The 23,386-nt window shown below is 36.3% G+C and overlaps 1 protein-coding gene across 1 annotated transcript; it reads left to right on the top strand.

Moving 5' to 3' along the window:
* The first annotated feature begins 540 nt into the window (after nt 1–540).
* LOC112054728 (saposin-like protein 11) lies at nt 541–1,555 on the top strand. The gene has a single exon (XM_024094610.2). The coding sequence runs from the start codon at nt 673–675 to the stop codon at nt 1,483–1,485; it is 813 nt and encodes a 270-aa protein (XP_023950378.2). The 5' UTR covers nt 541–672; the 3' UTR covers nt 1,486–1,555.
* The last annotated feature ends 21,831 nt before the right edge of the window (nt 1,556–23,386 follow it).

Raw genomic sequence — 23,386 nt, 5'->3', positions numbered from 1 at the left:
AACGGTAAGTAGAATAATCATTCATTGTCATCATCATTATTAGGAAGACGTGAGTCCGCAGAGCAGTGAAGTCCACTGCTGAACATGGCTTCCTACTTGTATGTCACTGTGGGCTTCATAAGAAGACTTATAATCACTCAGCGGCGATAGAGCGTTATGCTTAACTTAGCTGCGTGATAATCAGAAGAAGTGGAAGTACTTAAGTAAGCTTAATTCCGCGCAGGACACCCTGGCTGACCCTTTGCTCCAACAATTAGCCAGCCCTTCTGTCACCAGTCAGGGCAACTAACCGCGGTGAAATGGTTCTAACGAATTTTTCTGGCACTGCGACTCTATGAACCAAGGGTCTCCATGGCAAAAGTAACAAATATAAATCTCAGTCAGAGAGATAAGATGGTGGTTGGATATATTCTTTCCAAAAAAAAAAATGCTTTTTATTTGGTAACTGTTACTAGTAAATATTGTCAAATTTGTATATAAGTAGATTCTGTAGTTTTACTTTAGTTTATCTTCACAATAGTCACTTTGATAATCATAGATAATAATTATTTATTGGTATGGTTCTCACCGTCATTTAACATAAAATTACGCCAACATGTAAAACCATTAATTAAACTTGTGTCTTTTTATAGAATTAGTTATCAAACATAATATTTTTATTTCCAGGTAATTATGAAAATCTTCATTGCTTTTGCTGCCATTTTGGCTTTGACAGTTGCTGGGCCCGTGCCTCTAGTGCAAGTTATTGTTAACGTGAATACACCAGATGTTGTGGATTCCGGTGTAGCCGAAGAGCCAATCCTCGTCGATTCTGAGCCTGAGATTGTCGAACTCCCAGAGCCTGTGTTACCTGAAGTCTTGCCTGCACCCATAGAATTGCCTGAAGCTGTTTTCCCTGAGATTATTCCCGGACCCGTGGAGCTACCCAAACCTGTTTTACCCGAGGTAGTTCCTGGACCCGTTGAGTTGCCCGAAGCTGTTTTGCCAGAGATTATTCCTGGACCCGTTGAGTTGCCCGAAGCTGTTCTGCCCGAGATTATTCCTGGACCCGTTGAGTTGCCCGAAGCTGTTCTGCCCGAGATTATTCCTGGACCCGTTGAGTTGCCCGAAGCAGTTTTGCCCGAGATTATTCCTGGACCAGTTGAATTGCCGGAAGCTGTTTTGCCCGAGGTTATTCCTGGACCCGTTGAGTTGCCTGAAGCTGTTCTGCCCGAGATTATTCCTGGACCCGTCGAGTTGCCCGAAGCTGTTTTGCCCGAGATTATTCCTGGACCCGTTGAGTTGCCCGAAGCTGTTCTGCCCGAGATTATTCCTGGACCCGTTGAATTGCCAGAAGTTGTTTTGCCTGAGATTATTCCTGGACCTGTCGAATTACCCGAAGCTGTTCTGCCTGAAATTATTCCTGGACCCATTGAGTTGCCTGAAGCTGTTTTGCCCGAAATTATTGAAGAACCAGTAGTGGTGCCTGAACTTGCCTTAAATTAAAAATATATTAGTGGATAGAAATGAAATTGCAACACAAAACAATACAATAGTTTTTTTTAAAATTATACAATATAAGTTTGAAGTACTGAACTTCTAAAAATAAAGGCATGCTTGTTTATTTATTTATTCCATTTAGGTAGTATTATTTCCAATTTCATTGCAAATAACATGTGACTACTATATGCCTATTTATAGGAAGGTAGATAGGTATATACACGAATAAGATAGGATAGATAGCTAGTAATAAAATTATAAATATAGGTATTATGTGGAAATGTATGAGTTTCATAGAAATAAATATAAGTAAAATATATATTGTGCCATAAAAATGTAATAAATATCAAGTCAATAAATAATAATAAAGTCATATAAATAATCAGATTACAGAATCCAATTTTATACTGTTATAGCTAGAAAAAAATGAATATCTTCTTTTTTTTTGTAATCTTTATTTATTTGTGCAAGCATCAGTTAAGCTTATTGTATTTGCATTCACTATTATACTACTAGTATATTACAATTCATGTAAAAGTAATCAAGTTGCTATGCGGTTGTAACATAGCATTATTTAAAAATAAATATTGACTCATGCTTTGCACTCCTGCAACCGATGCCTTTCTGTGTATACGCCAGATGACGCGATAGTATTAGCTCTAAATAAAAGCTGGATTTTCCGCTATAATTTGTCTTTCAGGCGTGACTCACAACAGGGAATATAGCTATTAGCTAGTCGTGTTTTCAATTCGTGCTTAGAACAAAGGAAATATATTTTTTTTATCTTGCGTATAACCAATGGAAATTGAGTATTTTCGGTGCATATTATGTAATCGATACAGAATATACATCGAAAATACTCAATTTCCATTGACTACATAGTTTTTACCCGTTGCTTCGCCTGCACTGTAACAAAATAGTCATACAGGATTATTTCGGCATAATTTAAAATTCTCGAGAAATTATGAATGGATCATTTTATTCAACTTCCAATTTTCGTTTCGAGTTTTTTTTCGGATAATATACACCCTATTCCACTCGATGTATTCGGAGTTTTCATCCTTTTATGTATAGGGAGCCCGTTGGAATAGGCATTGAAGATATCGCGCATTAGAGGTACCAGTGTTTTAGGATATCTATATCCTAAAGCCTCCCAAAAAGTATACTAAGGGTTTTCTCCAGAAATGAAGAATATCAAATGATTAATAAACGAGATTTATTAATAAAGCACCATAAATAATTAGGAATAAAAACTACAGAGCAGTAACGGTTGAAATAAGTAACCATCTACAAAAAAATACGGACTCTTTCGTAAGTACGCAAAAACATTAAAGGAAAATCGTTTCAATAATATCTTCGCTTGTATCAATGTTCTGGATAATACAGCCATTCATTCCAAGATCCTGTATGACGTCATGCGAGATTTGTTTCGCTATCTAAGGATGCACAACAGGTTCTCAGAACGCTCTCACGTTTCGTTGAAATATATCTCAAGCACCTGTTCTTATTAGTCCCTTCTGTTGATACATTAAACCGAAGATAGGTAGTGATTGAAAGATGCGTAACTTCTGTATAATATGAAATATGTATTTTTAACTCGTCGAGGTCGAGGTTTCAGCTGCATAAGGATTTATTGGAGAGATAAGGGTATGGACAAGAAGCTTATTTGTGTTTATAGAGATGTTTCTGTTTTTCCATTTTCTATGCAGTTGTGACATGGCGCTTTTAGCCATTCAGATTCTTCTTCGGATTTCACTTTTGAAGTATTTTCGGATGCTGTTCTTAAATGACCATATATCAGTTTCTAATTATAGCTTCATTTCATATTTATTAATGTAATATGTAGAACATAGCACTGAAAGTACACAAAAGTTGTTCTTTTTACATTAAAGCTTTTGCATGATATTTCCCGAAATCTAAATATAGTATTATAAAATTATAATCTTGCCAAATAAAGTATAGCTTCACAGCAAGACAGAACAAGTTTCTTCTATGAAAAAAAAAACTCTTACGATAGATTTATATTAGTCAAAAATGTTACATCAAGATAAATTACATTGAACATATCTTATATTTAGCATATCAAGGGCTTTTACCCATTTAATTGTGCACGTTGCGAATGCGGCTATCAATTATCATGACAGTTTATTTTTGTCTTCAGTCGGTTTTGTTTGTGAGAAATGACTCGGTGCGTTTGCTCCGGCTAAGCCTTCGGATAGTAGTTAATTTTTGAATTATATGCATTTATAATTGAAATTGTAGGGCTTGCAATGCTTGTGGGTACAATAATGTTTATACAATACCACGCAGAAAGGAAGCGTTGGTAATTAATGTTCTAAGAATTTATGTGAGTATTTTTTTATTGGGTGCCTAACGTAAGAAAAACTTGGAACTGTTTGCAAAACTATATTGTACAAACGGACGTCCGTGACTTCATCCGCCCTTAGACCTCTTTAATCCGGCCCCGTCGCAAAATCCGTTCTTAGCGTACGTCTATCAACTATATCTTTGTACGTCACGAGGTTTTTGATGTTTCGCGATGAGCTTTCGCTTTTACATATTTAGATTACAGGAGAAGTGTTTTAAGTATACTTCTTCCAAAAAAAAATCGAAACAGTATTCAGCATTTATTTGTGGACTGTTTCGATTTTTTTGATGAGAAGTAAATTTAAGTAGTATTAACAGTTATTTATGTCAGACCTCACCTGAGGAAGTTTTCATTTCAGCCGCGAAGTATCACTATGTTCAGATCTAAGGCCTGCCAGCTATTCACACGAGAGCTTTTTTAACATGTTCACACGACAGCGTTTTTAAAACATGACATTTTTTTTATCGAGCAGTGTTGCATTTGAAATTTTGGGCGCTGCAAATACAATCATGAATTAAATTAAGATCGTTACTAAAAGCGCCAACGCTGGGTTTTAATGTTTCGCTTTTTTAGTTTTTTAAACGTTAGCATTTGTAGAAAGAGAGTCGACGTGCCATTTGGCAGGCTCTAAGCAGGGGAACGTTATATTTGCTTACCCTCAAAGTGTTGTTTTGCCTTACCCTTATGTTTTTTTCACTTCAGGAATTTAGGAGGACCATCCGCTGTATAAACTAAAAACTAACTGTTAATTAGTTTTTAGTTAGTTTGTTAATGTATCATTGATCCAGGTTAGCTGGTTTGCGTAAGAATAACGAGGTAAATGTTCGTCACTCTTTTATTTTACCTGAAATCTGGTATTTCGTCTACTGAGGTTCATTCATTTGTTATTAATTTTACATTTTCTACGAAATTTCCTATTGCTTTGAGTATAGCGTTATATAATTGTGTATCTAAGTTTTGGTAATGGGATGACAGGTCTTGATCACGTGACCTATCGATAGCAAATGTCATTCCCATACATCTTTCTAGTTTTCGAAGCGTTAGCGATCGTAGAAAGAGAATCGACGTGCCACTTCGCTAGGGGGGCTGTACCTCTAAGTTAGTATGCTATGCTGCTACCATCTTACACTGTATCGTCACCTACAATGTAACATTTAAAAAAAAAACAGTCTGAAGTAAAAACGCAAAAAATACGGTTTGAATAGTTAAGCTTTTAGACGTCGGTTGTAAAGCACTCAGTATGGCCACATTGATACAGTGACTAGTATAAAGAATGCTCATTAATCAACTTGCGTTGGCACACAGGCGCACTGGTCTCTCAATAGAAACTTATGGGCACAGTTTACGAAATACAGTAAACCATTTAAAGTTATACAAATAATTTGATTTTGTTCTGACGTTACAAGTATTTCTGTTAAGTTTAATAAATCCTACTTTATTTTAAATAATTTCATTTTTGTATCAGAATATGACATACAAAAGTCTAAACGGACAATGTACTTTGAAAAGACACTGTCCGAATACGTAATATGTACATAATTTTGGCTAGACAGGGAGAACAACACGAGCGGAGGAGGGGAGTGTTAATCGATCGTCAAGGAATTTTTTAACCCTACATCCTGTAGTCACAAGTCCAGAACTCTGCTCGGAGTTTTTCTCTCTACCACGCAATTGACCCGGCACCTGCACGGTGAATCTATGGAATAGTAAGGTATTCGTCTATCAATAAGAATTGTAATGTATATTTTTTTGTCTATTCATTCAATTTTCAATGAAATTATCCCAGATGTAAGATTTACTTCTCAATGTTGTTAATATAATAAGAGAGTAAAAAGTTCCATTCAGTAATATATTATATTCAATGTACCGACGTGAAACCGTCAAATTGTAAACTACACAAGCAGAGTGTAAAGGCAAAACAGATTTACATAATAAGTATACTGACTATTTTGATCTATGTCTAAAGTTTACACATTGTGATCGGGACGATAATAAATTCAAAGGTCGTGCTATCACTCGAAGAGTGCCCGTTCTGACCTTGCTCCAGATCACCCGACCTTGTTCTGCCGAAGCTAACGAGCTACGCTTATCTCTTAGCTGGCATTAGTTACAATGGCCGGCCCACTGTGCTTAATTAAACGGTATTCCCTGTCGTTACCTTGAATACTTCCAAAAAAGGGTTTCAGAATCTCTTAGCGATAAAGTTTGTTCGGGGAAGCTATCTTAATAATGTCGCCAAGCAGCGTTATTTTGAATGTGTAGGATTTTGCCTCCGATGAAATGGCGCAGGCACGTGAGGATATTCTTATGGACTCTGGACGGTTGAGAAACGCACAGCAACACATTGTTAGAAGTGTCCCAGCGAATGTGCCTTAAGCTTGCAAGCGGTAAAAGTATTTGTGCCTGAAGACAAAAGTCTTCGAACAGTGCGTGTTGCCAGTGATGACATATGGTTCCGAGACTTGGTCGCTAACTATGGGCCTCATAAGAAGGCTCAGAGTCACACAGCGGGCGATGGAACGAGCTATGTTAGGAGTATCTTTGCGTGATCGAATCAGAAATTAGGAGATCCGCAGAAGAACCAAAGTCACCGACATAGCTCAACGAGTTGCGAAGCTGAAATGGCAATGGGCGGGGCACATAGTTCGAAGAGCCGATGGACGTTGGGGTCCAAAGGTGCTGGAATGGCGACCCCGCACTAGTAAGCGCAGTGTTGGCCGACCCCTCACCAGGTGGACTGACGACATCAAGCGAGTCACAGGGATTCGCTGGATGCAGGTGGCTCAGTATCATGATGTTTGGAAGTCTCTACAAAAGGCCTATGTCCTGCAGTGGACGTCCATCGGCTGATATGATGATAATGATGATGATAGCGCCAGTTATACCATGAATACATCATGTATAGACACTAGCCTTTCCTTATCTTATAGTTAAAATCAAGTTACTCAGATAATTCTAACAGGAATGCCTGATATTTGCGATAGTTTTGTACTAGACCAGGTAAACCGTTTCGTCAGATTTACTATAAAAGCTTCGATCATCGATTTTGAACCCGTCGGCTCAAAACCGTCGCATCCCGGATCATAGTTTAGCGGGTGACGGGGTTTTTTGCCGAAGGCCATAAGGCAACAGCTATGTGTCCGGCATATTTTATGCTAGAAAATGAAGAAATAAAAATATGAATAATTTCAAATACTAAGTTTAAATCAGACATTATAATACCTACAGTGTATACTCATGAAAATTTTGGTTGCATGTTAAAGGAGAACCCAGTCGCTATACAAACTTGGACCCAAATTATACAAATGATACAGAGCTGAAAATTGGCCATAAATTAGGACAAATAATGTAATAATAATTTTTGGGGTAAAATATATACCTAATAATTTCGGGGGTCAGAGTCAATCACCGAAGTTTGGTTTCAACCCTTGATACTAAAATATTATTTTTTTTATTTATATAAGAAATATATCAATAAAGAGAATAAAGGTGGAATAAGTATACCTCCACGAATATTTCAAGACCAAGATAAGAGAAATCCGTTCAACAGTCCTCCAGTTTTAGCGAGACTAAAGAACAGCAATTCATTTTTATATATACAGATAATATTAATTTTAATTTTAATTTAATTTAATACTCTTTATTTGTACACTACAAAAAATAAAAGAAAACAAGCAAAACAGAAACACAAGAAAAAGTAGAATACAAAAGGCGGCCTTATCGCTTAGTAGCGATCTCTTCCAGGCAACCTTAGGCTTAGGAACTTATTAGGACAACTGTAGGTGGTGTGTACGTAATAATATTATAAAGTTAAGTATTGATATATTTCTCAATAACCTTTTATATCATAATTTATTATGTAACTTTTTCATAACAGAATCTGCGTCATAATGACGAGTACTAAATTACTGATGCACTGCATAAACAGTGGATGAGTCACCTAACTTTGGGTATAACGAATTAGTACAAAAACTTCATCCTTATTACTAATCACATGAAGGAAATAAATGAGGGTATGGCAGACAACGCAAAAAAACGCTTATTTTAAACGGCATGACTCTAAACAGTTTTTAGAAGGAACTAAATGCGGTGAAAAAATGTGCATCATAATAATATAAATACTCGTATGTGATATTTCTATTTAAGTGAATATTTCTGTAATTTTATTAAATTATCTATATTCTACAGTAATATTATAAAGAGGAAAGATTTGATTGTTTGTTTGAATTGAATAGGCTTCGAAACTACTAAACCGATTTTAGAATTTAAACTATCGTGAGTATTATCCAAACTGATCTGGTTCTGCACGATCCGAACTGATATTTGGATCGTGCCGCGATGCAAGAACCAGCTCATGACTAAGGACCCCGTATGGGTTCAAAACTAGTCGGGCATACTCTGACCTAATATCACGTGATTTTTAGCCGTGTTTCATAATCAATTAATACTAAACCGATTTAAAAATTCTTTCACTGTTGGTAAGTTACATTATCCCTGAGTGCCATAGGCTATATAATTGATCCCCATATTCCTACAGGAACGGGTACTACGCGGGTGAAACCGCATGGCGTCTGCTAGTTGTCTAAATTTGTAAACATTCTAAAATGTGTCTGCGTAGAACTTGCTGTTAACCCAATTTCAACGCTCAAAGGTTTTATTTCTTGCAAATACTGTGAGGTGTCAGTTGTCACCATGTTCATCGACGATGGTTTTCCACTTCATCGGTTTGAAAAATATATCAATTTTTATTATATAAAAATAATATAAAAAAAGAATTACTTAGTGCTATACGATTTAAAGAATTATCTATACTTCTATCTATAATATTAATAATTTATAGTTATAACTCACTCATACGCACGACACACAGCCGCACACAGACATACTCGCACTTACACGCATGCATGTATTTACACACACACACACACACGCACTAACACATGCACACAAAATTAATAATTATAAACTTTTTTTTAGTAATGTATTTTTAAGATCTTTGTAAAAATTCTTTTGGATATTGTATGGATATTGTATGTAGCATATGTACCCAGGGAAGTCACTGGCCCTTAAGACACGGGCTTACCTAGTTTAAGGGCCAGGACGTCATTGCTATTTATGTTCTGAGTTTATTCAAATAAAACAATTCTTATTCTTAAAAAAAAAAAAAAATGTAGGTAAAGTTTCACACAGACACACACGCACACACACACGCACGCACACAGACATACTCGCACTTACACGCATGCATGTATTTACACACACACACACACGCACTAACACATGCACACAAAATTAATAATTATAAACTTTTTTTTAGTAATGTATTTTTAAGATCTTTGTAAAAATTCTTTTGGATATTGTATGGATATTGTATGTAGCATATGTACCCAGGGAAGTCACTGGCCCTTAAGACACGGGCTTACCTAGTTTAAGGGCCAGGACGTCATTGCTATTTATGTTCTGAGTTTATTCAAATAAAACAATTCTTATTCTTAAAAAAAAAAAAAATGTAGGTAAAGTTTGTGGTATTGTAGGGGGTAATCTCTGGATTTACAGATCCTATTTTAAAAAAAATTATACCATTAGAAAACCACGTTATTTGTGAGTATCAGGCTCGATTTTATCTCTATATACTCACGGGAAAGGTAACTACACGGATGAAGCCCCGGGGCGCCGAGTAGTTTTATAATTCATAATTATATAATAATTCTTCAATTCAATAATAATTCTTTGATTACTTACTATACGATTTAAAAAATTATCTATACTTCTTTACTGTAATATTAATAAGAGCTAAAGTTTGTGGTATTGTAGGGGGATTATTGTAGGGTAATTTCTGGATCTTGGACAGATCCAATTTTAAAAATTATTATACCACTAGAAAGCCACATTATCCCTAAATACTCACAGGAACGGTAACTAAACGGGGCGCCGACAAGTTTTATAATTCTTTAAGTCTTATAGTACATTTCGTCGTTTGTTCGCCTAGTAAACTTAATATTGATAGCAACAATAACTTCCTACATTACAAATAGGCAGATTAGAAACAGCCACAAGTCGATGGTATAGATGAGGCACTCAGCACTTGCATAGAAAGGCATTTGTTCGCACGGCGCGGACTGCCCCATGCGTTGTGTACTTTTCTTAGCTTTCTGCTCGCTCCCCACCCTCGCTTGGGGCGTGAAAGCACCGTGCTAAGTGTGTCGCGTGGGTCGACGAACGCCGGCCTAGACCCACATACAGCAATTGGGGCACAATCAGCGACAGTACCGCGGGCGCGTTGACCCCACGCGGTGAAATGCCCATCTTTCTCCTTTACACTCTTTCTCTCGACGTCGTCACTACGGCTTTCCCAATGACTTGTTCCCTTCTATTACTGCTTGCTTAGTACTTAGATGTCACTGATATAAATCTTATAACATGTGTAAGTTAATTGCCTATTAACAAAAGCAATACGCGTTTGTCTAAATAACATCGAAAAGTGTTGTTGTGATGAAAATCAATGGGGATGATGACTACGTTTGAAAATATTGATTTTTATGATACATTTGGGTGAATAAGGACAATGTTAACTAATTTATATATACAAAAGGAAAGATGCAAATTGGATATTTGCAAAATAAATAAGATTATAAAATCGTAATTAGATGAAAATTCATACAGTTTTATCTTCCTGAATGGGACATTTTTCAATATGTAAACAATAAACACAAAACAAATAAGAAAGTTATTAGTAATTTTGTTTGAACGCCCATACAGATCTAACGATCATTATGACCAACGACTACGATGTCATTAAATCGTACCATTTTGTATGGGGCGTTTTTCAGAGATCCGCGGCAGCGCCGCAAATCTGACCCTTTAAATCCCTGTAGCTCCGAAAGTAATGATCGCAGACACCCTGTTACTTTTATAAAATTGCTTTACTGTTAGCACACTCCAAATTCATATACAATTAAAAAAAACTGTCATCATCCCTATTTCAGTAAAATAGAAAAATAAAGATTAGGTTTTTAAATAAGTATTCCCCGTAGTATATAGTTTTATTAAATATTTAAATGGATTAATGATGAAACTTAACCAATGCTGATTTTTTTCACCAATGTTTAGTATATCTGTATCATATATGGGACCATTATCTGTACAGGTCCAAAAATTTTTATTTTCACCCAAAAATAAGAATTTTTATTTTCAAGAAACTAAATATTTTTGTACCACATAAGTATGTTGCAATTTTTTCTAATTAGCATAATTATGAGCAAGTAAATTAAAAAAATATCTACGTTTCAGTTTCGTGTACACAGATGCTGCGCGGTATCGTTAATATTTAAAATTTCTCTCGGGGATAGGTTCAACAGCATAGAAGCAGCTCGCATGTCGCCATCCCAACTATTTAACGGAACTGACACATGAAACTGTCGTTAAAATATCAAATATACGAGAGCAACTTTTTTGCCGGCAAGTAATAGTTACTTATTGGTATTTAGTGTAGGGCTGTTGATTTTTAAAATATCGGATTCTCGATATATCGATATTTTTAAATATATCAATATCGGATTTTTCGTCTAAGTTCTAAAAAGTTTATTTAGTCAATATTCAGTTTATTTATTGAAGAAACTTAAATTTAAATTCTAAATAAATTTAAACAATTAAGTATTCACTAGTTTCTATGTAACTAGATTTTAAATAAGTAAATAAATATAATTAAACATGTGCTTTTCCGCCGCTGATTGCTAATCACAGACCATATTGATAGACCATAAATAAGTATTTCTTTAGCCGTTTGTGGGATAAAATTTCGTCTGAGGGTAAGCGACAGAGGGTAGATATCTGAATATAGTATTTTTTTATACAAAATTACTTTTAATTTTAGTGATTTTAGATGAAAACGATAATACGAGTATAATATAGTGCAAATAAAATACAGTTTAGTTTATGTTTACGATGATGTTGTAGTTTAAATACTTAGCGTGAGAATTTAAAAAAATTAAATTTGTTTAAATAAAATATCGATATCTATGTTTCAATATCAAACAATCGATATAATATCGTCCATAAAAATATTAGTAATTAATATCGATATTTCAATATATCGATATTTAATCAACAGCCCTAATTTAATGCAAGATTCGAGTGTGTGGTTGTAATAAATTGTAATAAATCATCTCGAACCAATAGCGCGTGCATCATTCACGACTTTTGCGTTGGTCCGTGGACTTGCTCGCGTGATGCTCGATGCAGTTGGCCAGTACGATATTTAACATTATGCTGTTTGCTTTTCACTTTCAGGTTTTCTGAATACGAAAATGTAAAATCTGAATTTATTTCTAAGAATCGGCTGATACGCCTTCTGACAGTATAAAAAAATAAATATTTTTCGTTAGTCTGTTGCTCTGTTGCTAATGCAACTGAAAACTATATATACATTTTTTCGTTCTGTCCGCTCTCATAAAGAGATACTTCTAAAACGCAATAAAATGAAAAAAAGACCCAAATGGGCAGCTAATATTGAACTCGAAACCGAACAATCTCTACATTATAACCCACATTGCATTTGGTGGATCTTACGAGCTCTTTTCTATATAAGGGAAATCTCTACATTGGATTAAATATCTATTTTTTTTGGAGAATTTTCAAGATTCTATGTTTGGAGTTAGAAGTAGCTGCGTCATGGTTGTTTATTTGTTATTTGTATTTTTATAACCTAATAGGTTTAATTAAAATTCATAATGTAATTGGCGATAAAATATTTAACCAAATATTTTTTTTTTTAATTCTCGATTTATTTACAGCTGAACACTTATAAACTACGTCGATATCACGCCAGACCTTGATATGCCACACAAAAATGCGAACCATTCAATACTTACTTTGTTTATAGGAACAAGATTGCAATGCCTCAGACTTCACAATTTAAAATATAAAGTTTCAAAGAATTTATAAACAACACTTATAAAGTTATTGAAAATAAAATAATAATAGGATGTTAGATATGTCAGGTATAAACATTAGAAGGATTGTCTTAACAAATTATTCCTATAACAATAATTACTTTATTATTTAGAGAAATACGAACAATCCTAAGTAAAGAAACATCCTAGTAAAAGGTACACAAGTAGGGTGCGATATATAGCCCAGGTTGATGTTCTCGAAACGTCTCAAAACTAGATTGAAATTCTCACGCATTTGATCGGAATCACGAGACAAATTTCTCTTTTATTCACACATTCGATATGCACAAAAACTTTTGAATCGCTCCGAGATACTAAACAAGAGCGAACGGAAAAGAAAGTAAAAATGAGCGCAATGATATAAATAAGAACTAAGTATACATGTGCATCGAGAAACGTGTGCAAGCGAACTCGCGATTTGCCTCTTCTAGGGAGAAAAAGTAACGGCGATCGAACTAGATCCGATTTGGATCGAGTATTGTCTCCGAGTCTCCGCGGCGGCGTTCTCGCTGATGCACTCGTATTGCATTTTTTCCCCTACTTCTTCACTTTCTTCCTATGTACACTTTCTAGGCTTTATGGTGAAATGCTCAGCGCTTTCTAACGTAACACCAGTGCAAGTTTTTCTTGCCGGCTGTTATTTGCAATGAAAACGAGATGACACTGTTATGGACCATTTATTTACTTCCTATGGGCATAGACTTATTTTGTTGAATATACAGATGGACTCTATTAATAGTAATTGATTTATTTGATTATTTCGCGCGAAAACCGACCAATATAAACAACAACGTCCTAGATCCTACAAATAATACGTGTCACTCCAAACTAGAGGATTGTCAGGAGATATTGACAACACATTACAATCATCCACAAGGTTCATTTGCAAAGAATAATTAATAACAAAAAAAAAATATTTTTCTACTCACCGCGAAAACCCGAATAATCCAAGCGACAACGTTACTCCCGACAGACTGTCTGCGTACTTTTCACTCAGAATCCGAGCATATTCGGGATGTTTCTAAGAATAGTAAAATTAAAAAATATATTACAATTTTTCATTCCATTTCCATTTAGTTTATGTCGCTTTCGACACATACTTGCGAATATAGAAAAGACGTGTTTAATATCGCCGACATGCAAAATGAACCACCTCTCTCCATCTGTTATTTCGCTTGTAACCTTCTTATTTAGGTCGCAATCTATGAAGTCTTGCTCTGGAAATCTGCATAAACGGATGTTTGAGCTATTAGATATTGTAGGTTTCTCCATCGGTGAAACTTTGGGCTCGAGAAGTGTGTCACCGCGGGCCGTGGTCGTGTACCCGAGGAAATAGGTTCGCGACAATAAACTATAAAATATGTCTAAGTAGGTCATCACCGAGAGTCGCGGGCGCGAGATAGTTGCCCGCCGCTCGTTAGCCGCGCGCTATGCAAATCGGTAGGAACTTTCTTCCGCCGCGGTGACTTCGCGGTCGTTGTATCGATTTCACCAAGGAAGATCATAATAATATCATTTACCGAAAACTTGGCGTAAATTATATTATTTTATTACACATAATAAAAATAATAATAATAATAATCGAATTTGTGCATTCGCGCAGCGGAAAGGGGGGAGGGATTTTGATTTTTTTTAATAATTTTTAAATTGTGTTTTTGTAATAAATGTAAATATATTAAAACTAGCTGATGCCGCGCGGTTTCACCCGCGTGGTTCCCGTTCTCGTAGAAATATGGGGATAATACATTGCCATAGCCTTCCTCGATAAATGGGCTATCTAACACTGAAAGAATTTTTCAAATCGGACCCGTAGTTCCTGAGATTAGCGCGTTCAATCAAACAATCAAACAAACAAACAAACTATTCAGCTTTATAATATTAGTATAGATTCTACTAAACCGTATGTATGGATCTACTAAACCGATTTTGAACAGTCAAACCAATAGAAGCCACGTTATTTGTGAGTGTAATAAACCCCGTACTCCCACAGGGACGGCTCCTACACAGGTAAAACTGCAGGTGTGAGCTAGTATAACAAAATGTATGTCAGTAACTAGTGTTAAAATATATAAGTTACTTATTATGTTGTAGTTTTCGACAAAAAAGGAGTTGTTTTTAAGTGATATTGTAATACTGGAGATTCGCGAGTGGGGTAAATCTTGGAATGCTTTTTAGCAACGAGAGACATACGAAATATGGTATAACGATTGCAAAATCCAGTGTCGTGTTATTTGCAAATTAACATTTCGCAGCAATAAAGTGTAGGCTCGCCAGGTGGTCGGGAAATCCGGGATTGTCCTGGATGTTTGCGTCATGCCACGTGTACAGTAATGAGAATTGTTCCTCATTCCATTAGCTAACAATATTTTTATAGGATAAAAATACATGTTTAATGTATTTAAACCAAATTTTCAATTAACAATTAAGAAATAATATAATAATTATTAAAAATGAGGTATTCAGAATTGGGTTTCTGTTCTTTCCCCCTAAAAATACAATAACGTGGGAAATATTATTTGTTTGCATTTATTTATGGATGACAATGATTACCACAACTCTTGCGGGGAGTTGTGTATGTTTATCTTCAAAATCTTAATTATCTAACTACCAAATTCATTAATTTCAGTTTGAATTGATATGATACTTAAGCTAAAGCTTTGAAGGTTTAGCCGTGAAAACAGACAAGCCTACGATTTAAATAATACCCCGTTACCCTAGAACTGTCCCACAACCAGTAACTCTGTATCTGGTAACCCTACGCGTATGTCCGAGGTAGTATTTTTTAATATAATATTTACTAGCAGAGTCAGAGACTTCGTGCAAGTGAAAATATTTTTTCCGCGGGAACCATGGATCACCATGTATAAGGTTGTAGTTTGTTTTTTTTATTAATGCTTTACAAGTTAGCCCTTGACTACAATCTCATAAGTGATGATGTAAGATGGAAGCGGGCTAACTTGTTTGGAGGAGGATGAAAATCCACACACAATCGGTTTCTACACGATATCGTACCGGAACGCTAAATCGCTTGGCTATACGTCTTTGCCGATAGGGTGGTAACTAGCCACAGCTGAAGCCTCCCACTAGCCAGACCTGGACCAATTAATAAAATCTCAATCGATCGAACCCAGGACCTCCGTTTTGTAAATCCACTGCGCATACCACTGCGCCACGGAGGCCATCGAAAATGTATATTTATAGAGTACTAGCGGACGCCCGCGACTTCGTCCGCGTGAATCTCGATGTAAAATTTAAACTACCCGTACCCTACCCATATCCCCTAAAATCGTAATGTTTTAATTTCGCCATAACTTCAAATCAAACGTCCAATTTTAATCATTCAAAGGTCAAATATTATCTACATAAACTGTACTTAGTGAAGAATTTATAAGATATTTTATACATATTTATAAGATCTACAATTAATTAGAAAATTTTATGGTTCTATCTTTTATAGTTTGGACAGCGTACGCAAATGTAGCTTTTCTGGTTGATTTTTTACACCTCGCGTCCGAAAAGCCCAAATATCCTATGGAACCCTATTTTTTTCCAAAATAAAATTTAGCCTATGTTACTTGTGAATAATGTAGCTTTTGAATGAATGAAAGAATTTTTAAAATCGGTCCAGTAGTTTTTGAGTCTATTCATTACAATCAAACAAACATACAAAGTTTCCTCTTTATAATATTAGTATAGAAGTATAGATATAGATAATATTAGTATAGATTGATGTATTGATTAAGTACCTATTTGTCCTAGAATTGTCCCATAACCGATAGCCCCGTTCGTGGCAACCCTACGCGCATGTCCGAGATAGTATAGCTAAGTTTCGGAGGTGGTCGAACCGAGACCACGACCCGCGCAACACGCCGCGGCGCGGGCGCTGTTGCTAACCTACTTGCCGTGCGTTGCTCTCTTTGTTTGTAAACATGGCGGCGACTGCCCTCCACGATTTCGAATTTACCAAACTGAAAATGCATATTCCAAATCAAATCGATGTTTATTCACTTCAAATAAGCGTATTTTGGCTTGGCACATGTCCAACTAATTTCCGCACGGGCCGGGGGGCGTGTAGCGATGAATGAAAACCCAAGCGATGATGCACCTCACTTCCTTGTACGCACGAATTCACACCCACGCAGTTTTTCCCCCCGTCGCCCGCATATCATGGGAGTGTCATCAACGATCTAACCAGACTATAATCATGAATTTGATCATGCAACGCTGCGTTAATCTAACTGTTTAATCGGTTATTTTCGGTTTAAAGGACTTTGGAAGTTGGACTTAAGTTGGTTTAAAAAAAATATTGATAAATTTAAACTCATCTAAGTAGACACTACTACCTCCGGTTCAGAAAGCAGGTTCTACCGATAATTAAAAAAGAAATGGATAGATCCATATCAGATCACATGGCTCACCTAATCCAGTCTCTCTCCAATATTACCAAGCAGATGCTTTTTTATCAATTTGTTACTATAAAATAAAGTATTTTGGAGTCTTTAATGAAATTATATTAACGAAAATCGGGTAGTTACTTGAATCGCGAAACTCTAGCATTGTATCTTCTAAGCAAATGGACTGTTTTTTTTTGTGTTTGAAAGCTGATACGAGTATCATCATCAGTCTTAGATATACATATAATCCAATAAGAAAACAGAGTTCATCTAATCTGAATTGCACCTTCCCGCTCTTTCTTTGCAAGTTCTCTCGTCAGGGGTTGCCTGGTAGAGATTACTTATAGTAATAAGGCCGCCTTTGCATGCTAAGTTTAATTTATGTTTTTAATGTTTCAATTTATAATTGTATTTTTGTGTGCAATAAAGTATTTCTTCTTCTTGTAATCTGAAGGATAACTTGAGACATAAAAGTTGGGAGTAAAAGCATAGCTGAGGGTTTTCAAATTTTATATGTTTAACTGCGTAGACAACCCAATAACCTAGCAGCCTACTAGGGGAAATTTCAGCTACCTATTCATCTAGCTGAAAATTCAGCTACCTAGTCACCTAGCTGAAATTTCAGCTGCCTAGTCACCTAGTTGAAATTTCAGCTACCTAGTCATCTAGCTCAAATTTACCCTAACTATCTATTATGGTACGTAGTCTATTTAATAGGAGAATAAATGGAAGATTTTATTTAGAAAGTGTAGATACCTACTTTTGTACTTTTAGTTAATTTTGACGAGAGAGAAAGTCAGTCAGTAGGTCATACATACCGGCACAAATCATTGTCAGACAAAACCATACTATAAATAGGTATCAGTTAAGTTTTCTGGACCAAGACACTCACCTCGTGATCTACACGGCATCGTATCCGAACGCTGAATCGCTTGGCGGTACGTCTTTGCCGGTAAGGTGGTAACTAGCCACGGCCGAAGCCAACCAGCCAAAAATGAGCTTAGAGGGGATATTATGGAGCTTAGACCCACCGCGCTGCACCAATGCGGTTTGTGGGATTAGGGTGATAATGTAAAATTGTGTAACGATCACTATCGGATGATTATGACCGGAACTGACAACTTAACGTGCTCTCCGAGGAGCGGGGGTGTAACCTCACACATTGTTACTAACTCCAGGCTGAGATTTTTAATGGATAGATTTAAGAAGAAAGAAATGCTCGGGCTATTATAAAGGTTATCGTCGTCGTCGTCGTTATCAACCCATATACGGCTCACTGCTGAGCTCGAGTCTCCTCTTAGAATGAGAGGGATTAGGCCAATAGTCCACCACGCTGGCCCAATGCGGATTGGCAGACTTCACATACGCAGAGAATCAAGAAATTCTCTGGTATGCAGGTTTCCTCACGATGTTTTCCTTCACCGATTGAGACACGTGATATTTATTTCCATAAAATGCACACAACTGAAAAGTTGGAAGTGCATGCCCCGGACCGGATTCGAACCCACACCCTCCGAAATCGGAGGCAGAGGTCATATCCACTGGGCTACCACGGCTCTATTATAAAAATAGATAGAGAGAGAATAAAAATTATAAAGGTTAGGCTATAACATTATTCGCAAATCCGGCAGGAAGCGTATGTATTTTTCATAGAGTAGTGGTCCTAAAAATGATCTGTTCCAAGTGTATCTCTAAACTAAAATTTATCAAACACACTGACAGACAGACTTACTTTCGCATTTATAACATTAGTATGGAGTTGAAATATATTAAAATGGCTGATGACGTTACAAAGATATCACACTAATCACACTAATCACACTAATATTATAAAGGCGAAAGTTTGTGTGTAAGTATGTTTGTTCCTCTTTTACGCTGCGGGTACTGAAGCGATTTGGTTGAAATTTGGAATGGAAATAGATTTTACTCTAGATTAACACATAGGCTACTTTTCAATCCAGAATAATCCGTGGTTCCCGCGGGATTTCTAAAAATCTGAATTCCACGCGGACAAAGTCGCGGGCGTCCGCTAGCTAGTAAATAAAATCAGAATATCAAGTTATGCTAAAGCCTATTGACATAAATTAATCTAACTTAGCTTGAAATGTAAATTGAAATGTATGTAAATGTAGGTGCCTACACAGAGCGTTTATGATAACTTGAACGCTGTTATATTTAATGGACAAGCTATAATAAAAGTGTCAAAATCAAATTAAAACAAATGAATGGCTGTAAATTACAGAGTCTATACTAAACGCTTCCAATTAACTGCTTAAATTAGAATTATTAAAGAAATATTAATTTGCTAGCTAACTTGAAAATTAAGGTTTCTGATAACTAGTATAGTGTAGATCTTAATTTAATAAAAAACTTATGCTACCTGATTTTTTAAATTTCCATAGTTAAATTTTTATTTAATTGAATTAAACAAATCCAATTGGTCCTTAATACTTCATTAAAAAAATAATAATTTTCAAACCTACTGATTGGACAAAAATTCTTAATTTTCTAAATAAATGGAATGAAAATATGCATTTACGCAAAAGAAATACGAAAAACGTCTTTGTCGGTGTTAACTAGTCACAGCCAAAAACCGACAGCCAGACCTGGACCAATTAAGAAAACCTCAATCGGCCTAGCCGGGGATCGAACCCAGGACCTCCGTCTTGTAAATCCACCGCACATACCACTACGCCGCGGAGCCCGTCAAACTTAACTTCGCAAAAATTCCACCCTTCGCCACTGGTAGATAGTACATTAATTATTCCACGGTACAGGCAGCATACTTGTCTACAAAGAAAACAAAACGAACTGTACCGCTAGCCTTGATATGTAACAAGGCTTTGTCAGTGCTCAGTGCTCAGTCGGTGCAGTTTTATTTAGACCACTTTGAAATGTCACAAGTAAGTGATACGAGAAACAACACGCTGTAACTCTCAATATTGTTGGTTCGAGAAAGCTTTTAGTAGATTTTAGTACCTCTGGATATGTAAGAGCCGTGTATATGACCTATGCCTTCGATTTGGAGAGCGTAGGTTCGAATACGGCCTGGGACTTGCACCTCCTTTTAAGAAATTAAATATTACGCGTCTCAAACGGTGAAGGAAAAACGTCGTGAGGAAACCTAAAGATGGAGATATTTAAGCTCCAAGATTAAACTGCATATTTATTTATTAGGCTTAAAAAATAAACAAACGAGTGTGTATTAAGTATTAGGCTGTTATTAGAGTTTAACACTGATTCATCATGTCAGCTAATGGACGTCCAATGCAGAACATAGGCCTTTTGTATGGACTTCCAAACGTCACGATACTGAGCCATCTGCATCCAGCGAATACCTGCGACTCGCTTGATGTCGTCAGTCCACCTGGTGAGGGGTCGACCAACACTGCGCTTTGTAGTGAGACCTTGGGACCCCAACGTCGTTAACTCTGATTACTGCAATCATATTGAACTATAGCGTAACGAGCTATCCGAGGAACAGGGTGTAAAACCATCAACTTCCCAACTCCGTAGGTACGTAATAAACATAAAAATCCAATACATTTTCAACCACCGACAACGACATTCTTGATGTATCACCTATTACTTTGTGACCCGGGATCCCCAGTAATCCGACAAACGTTTTGCATGAAATTATCGAACTATCGAGTTTGTCGGGCTATAGAGTACTGCCCACTTATAGTCCGGATTTTTTACAAACGAGTATCTTGTAATCTGACAAGTGACAAATTGTATAAATGTTATATATATACATATATGTACTATCGGAGGTCCACTGTATTATAATTAACGTAATATTTACTAACGTACCAAAAAAAATGATGATGATGATGATGCCTCAAAGCCGATTTCGGCTACAGCGTCCTCAAGTCTATGTACTCGGATGGACAGTTCTCTGGTGTGCTTTCCAGTGACTAATGTACCCTATTTTACTTAAAAGTGCGACTACATAGGGCACAAGCTAGCACACCATCACAGTAATTGTACGAAATTGGCAAAAAAAAAATTGTAAGTCACCCACGTTTTTAATAAAGATTTTTTTTGTTTAATATAGTTGAATTTGAAATAAAACCTCAAAGTTTTATGACTGACTTGATACAGCCTTTACTCCACGCTACGTAATATTAAAGCATATTTAACCAAGTGCGCACATCTATATGTCTTACCTTGTGTGTGTAGTGTCCATCAGTTTTAACTGTACGAGTATTTTTAATGTTTTTATTGAAATTTCGATTAGATAAAAGTTAAAACTGAGCGTCTGTAGTGCGGATTAGGTTACGACAAGTCAAGATGTTGGTATGACTTACCATTAAGTTTAAAAGCACTTCGCTGTCCAAATATTAAACTACATTGTTAAAGCATCACAGCACTTCGTGCGTATATAACTTGTCCGAGATTTGACCTCAATTCTTGATTAAATTATTTATGCTCACGACGAAACTGATAGGACTTGTTAGATATTCAATGAACGTTCACAGGTAAATTGTACGAGTCTGTTGAATGCATTTCGTCGATGATTATTCTTTATAATTATCTGTAAGTATACAACTTAATTAGTTAGTTAATTAGAGAGTTGTGATAGCCCAGTGGATATGACCTCTGCCTCCGATTCCGGAGGGTGTGGGTTCGAATCCGGTACGGGGCATGCACCTCCATCTTTTCAGTTGTGTGCATTTTAAGAAATTAAATATCACGTGTCTCAAACGGTGAAGGAAAACATCGTGAGGAAACCTGCATACCAGAGAATTTCTTAATTCTCTGCGTGTGTGAAGTCTGCACAATCCGCATTGGGCCAGCGTGGTGGACTATTGGCCTAACCCCTCTCATTCTGATAGGAGACTCGAGCTCAGCAGCGAGCCGTATATGGGTTGATAACGTATACGACTTAATTGTGTTCCGTGATCTTGTCCTCACTTTTGTACCATGCGTAGTATGCACTCTGTGCTACCGCGCTGTCACAATATTTAAAGCAAAGACTATTAAAAAAAATATTAACACTATTTTTAAGCTGTCAATCAACTTATACTTTGTCTGTGGTCTGACAATCCGCCACCTTTGCCTGTCATCTGTCAACGTGACAGGTGGGTTATAGGGAGCCGCTGGATGCTGGCGGCTCTAGACCGTTGTGCTTGGAAGTCCATGCAAGAGGCTTATGTCCACTGTGGACATCCACCGTCTGTTAATGTTTGATGATGATGATGACATATGACATTTCCCGCATAGGATAATTAAAATTACTTGAACTTGTTATCTTCTAACTTATTTGCAAAAAACGTAATATCATTTAAAATTACATTCTGTATTTGCCAGTAGGTAAGCATCAAAATAGTGTATAAAATGTGCAAACAATTTGCATGCAAAACATCATCTAGAAGGAAAAATTATGATAATGATGATCTTAAAGCCTGCGTGTAGAATATATTTTCCTGGCAAGTTGAAAATGTTACAAGGACAATCTTACAATATGTATTCTATAAATAGACTCGGACGTTAATCTGCTAGACAGCATTCTATCTAGAATCAAGCCTTCGATACTAAAAATAGAATAATGATTCACGCGTACGCAAGATATTCCAGGAATCCTCTCGAATTGTGCAACACCTGTCCTATCTAAAGGGTAAAAGCCTAGAATTCATTGCCCTCGCTTCGATCACCTTCCCATTGAAAATAAAAAAGAAAGGAAGACGTATGCACGGGATGCGAGCATTCTAGACAGGAGAGAAGGAGTAAAAAGAATTCGAGTCAGTGCAGTGGCCCCAAGAGAAGCGGACGACCGGAGCCTTCGGTCGGTGACTAAACTACTAGATGTAAGACCGAAAATAAAGAACAAAGACTACCTGCGATTGTGATCCGCGCCCATTGACTAGAGGACTTCGTTAGATCCCCATGAATTTTTCACTATTGTTCTTGTTTCTCATTGCAATTAATGACTTTTATCAGAAAAAGATTATCGAATAAAAATTAAGGAAAAGGAAAGAAACACTTGAAGCTCAGATGTACAAACTACATATACAGAGACAGGTAAAAGATCCAAGAAAACACAAATTTTCCGACTTTAGACTAGACTAGAGTATTTTAAATAATGTGTAGAAGTCAGTGATCTTGATCTATTAAATAGATTATTATACTGCTACTTACTCTACGATAATACGCACACTGCAGACAAATTTATTTAGTTTTTAACTGACTTC

This window comes from Bicyclus anynana, chromosome 5, assembly GCF_947172395.1.
Source record: "Bicyclus anynana chromosome 5, ilBicAnyn1.1, whole genome shotgun sequence".
Lineage (NCBI taxonomy): Eukaryota > Metazoa > Arthropoda > Insecta > Lepidoptera > Nymphalidae > Bicyclus > Bicyclus anynana.
Note: the sequence above shows the minus strand (reverse complement) of the source record. Positions and strands in the feature narration are given on the sequence as shown.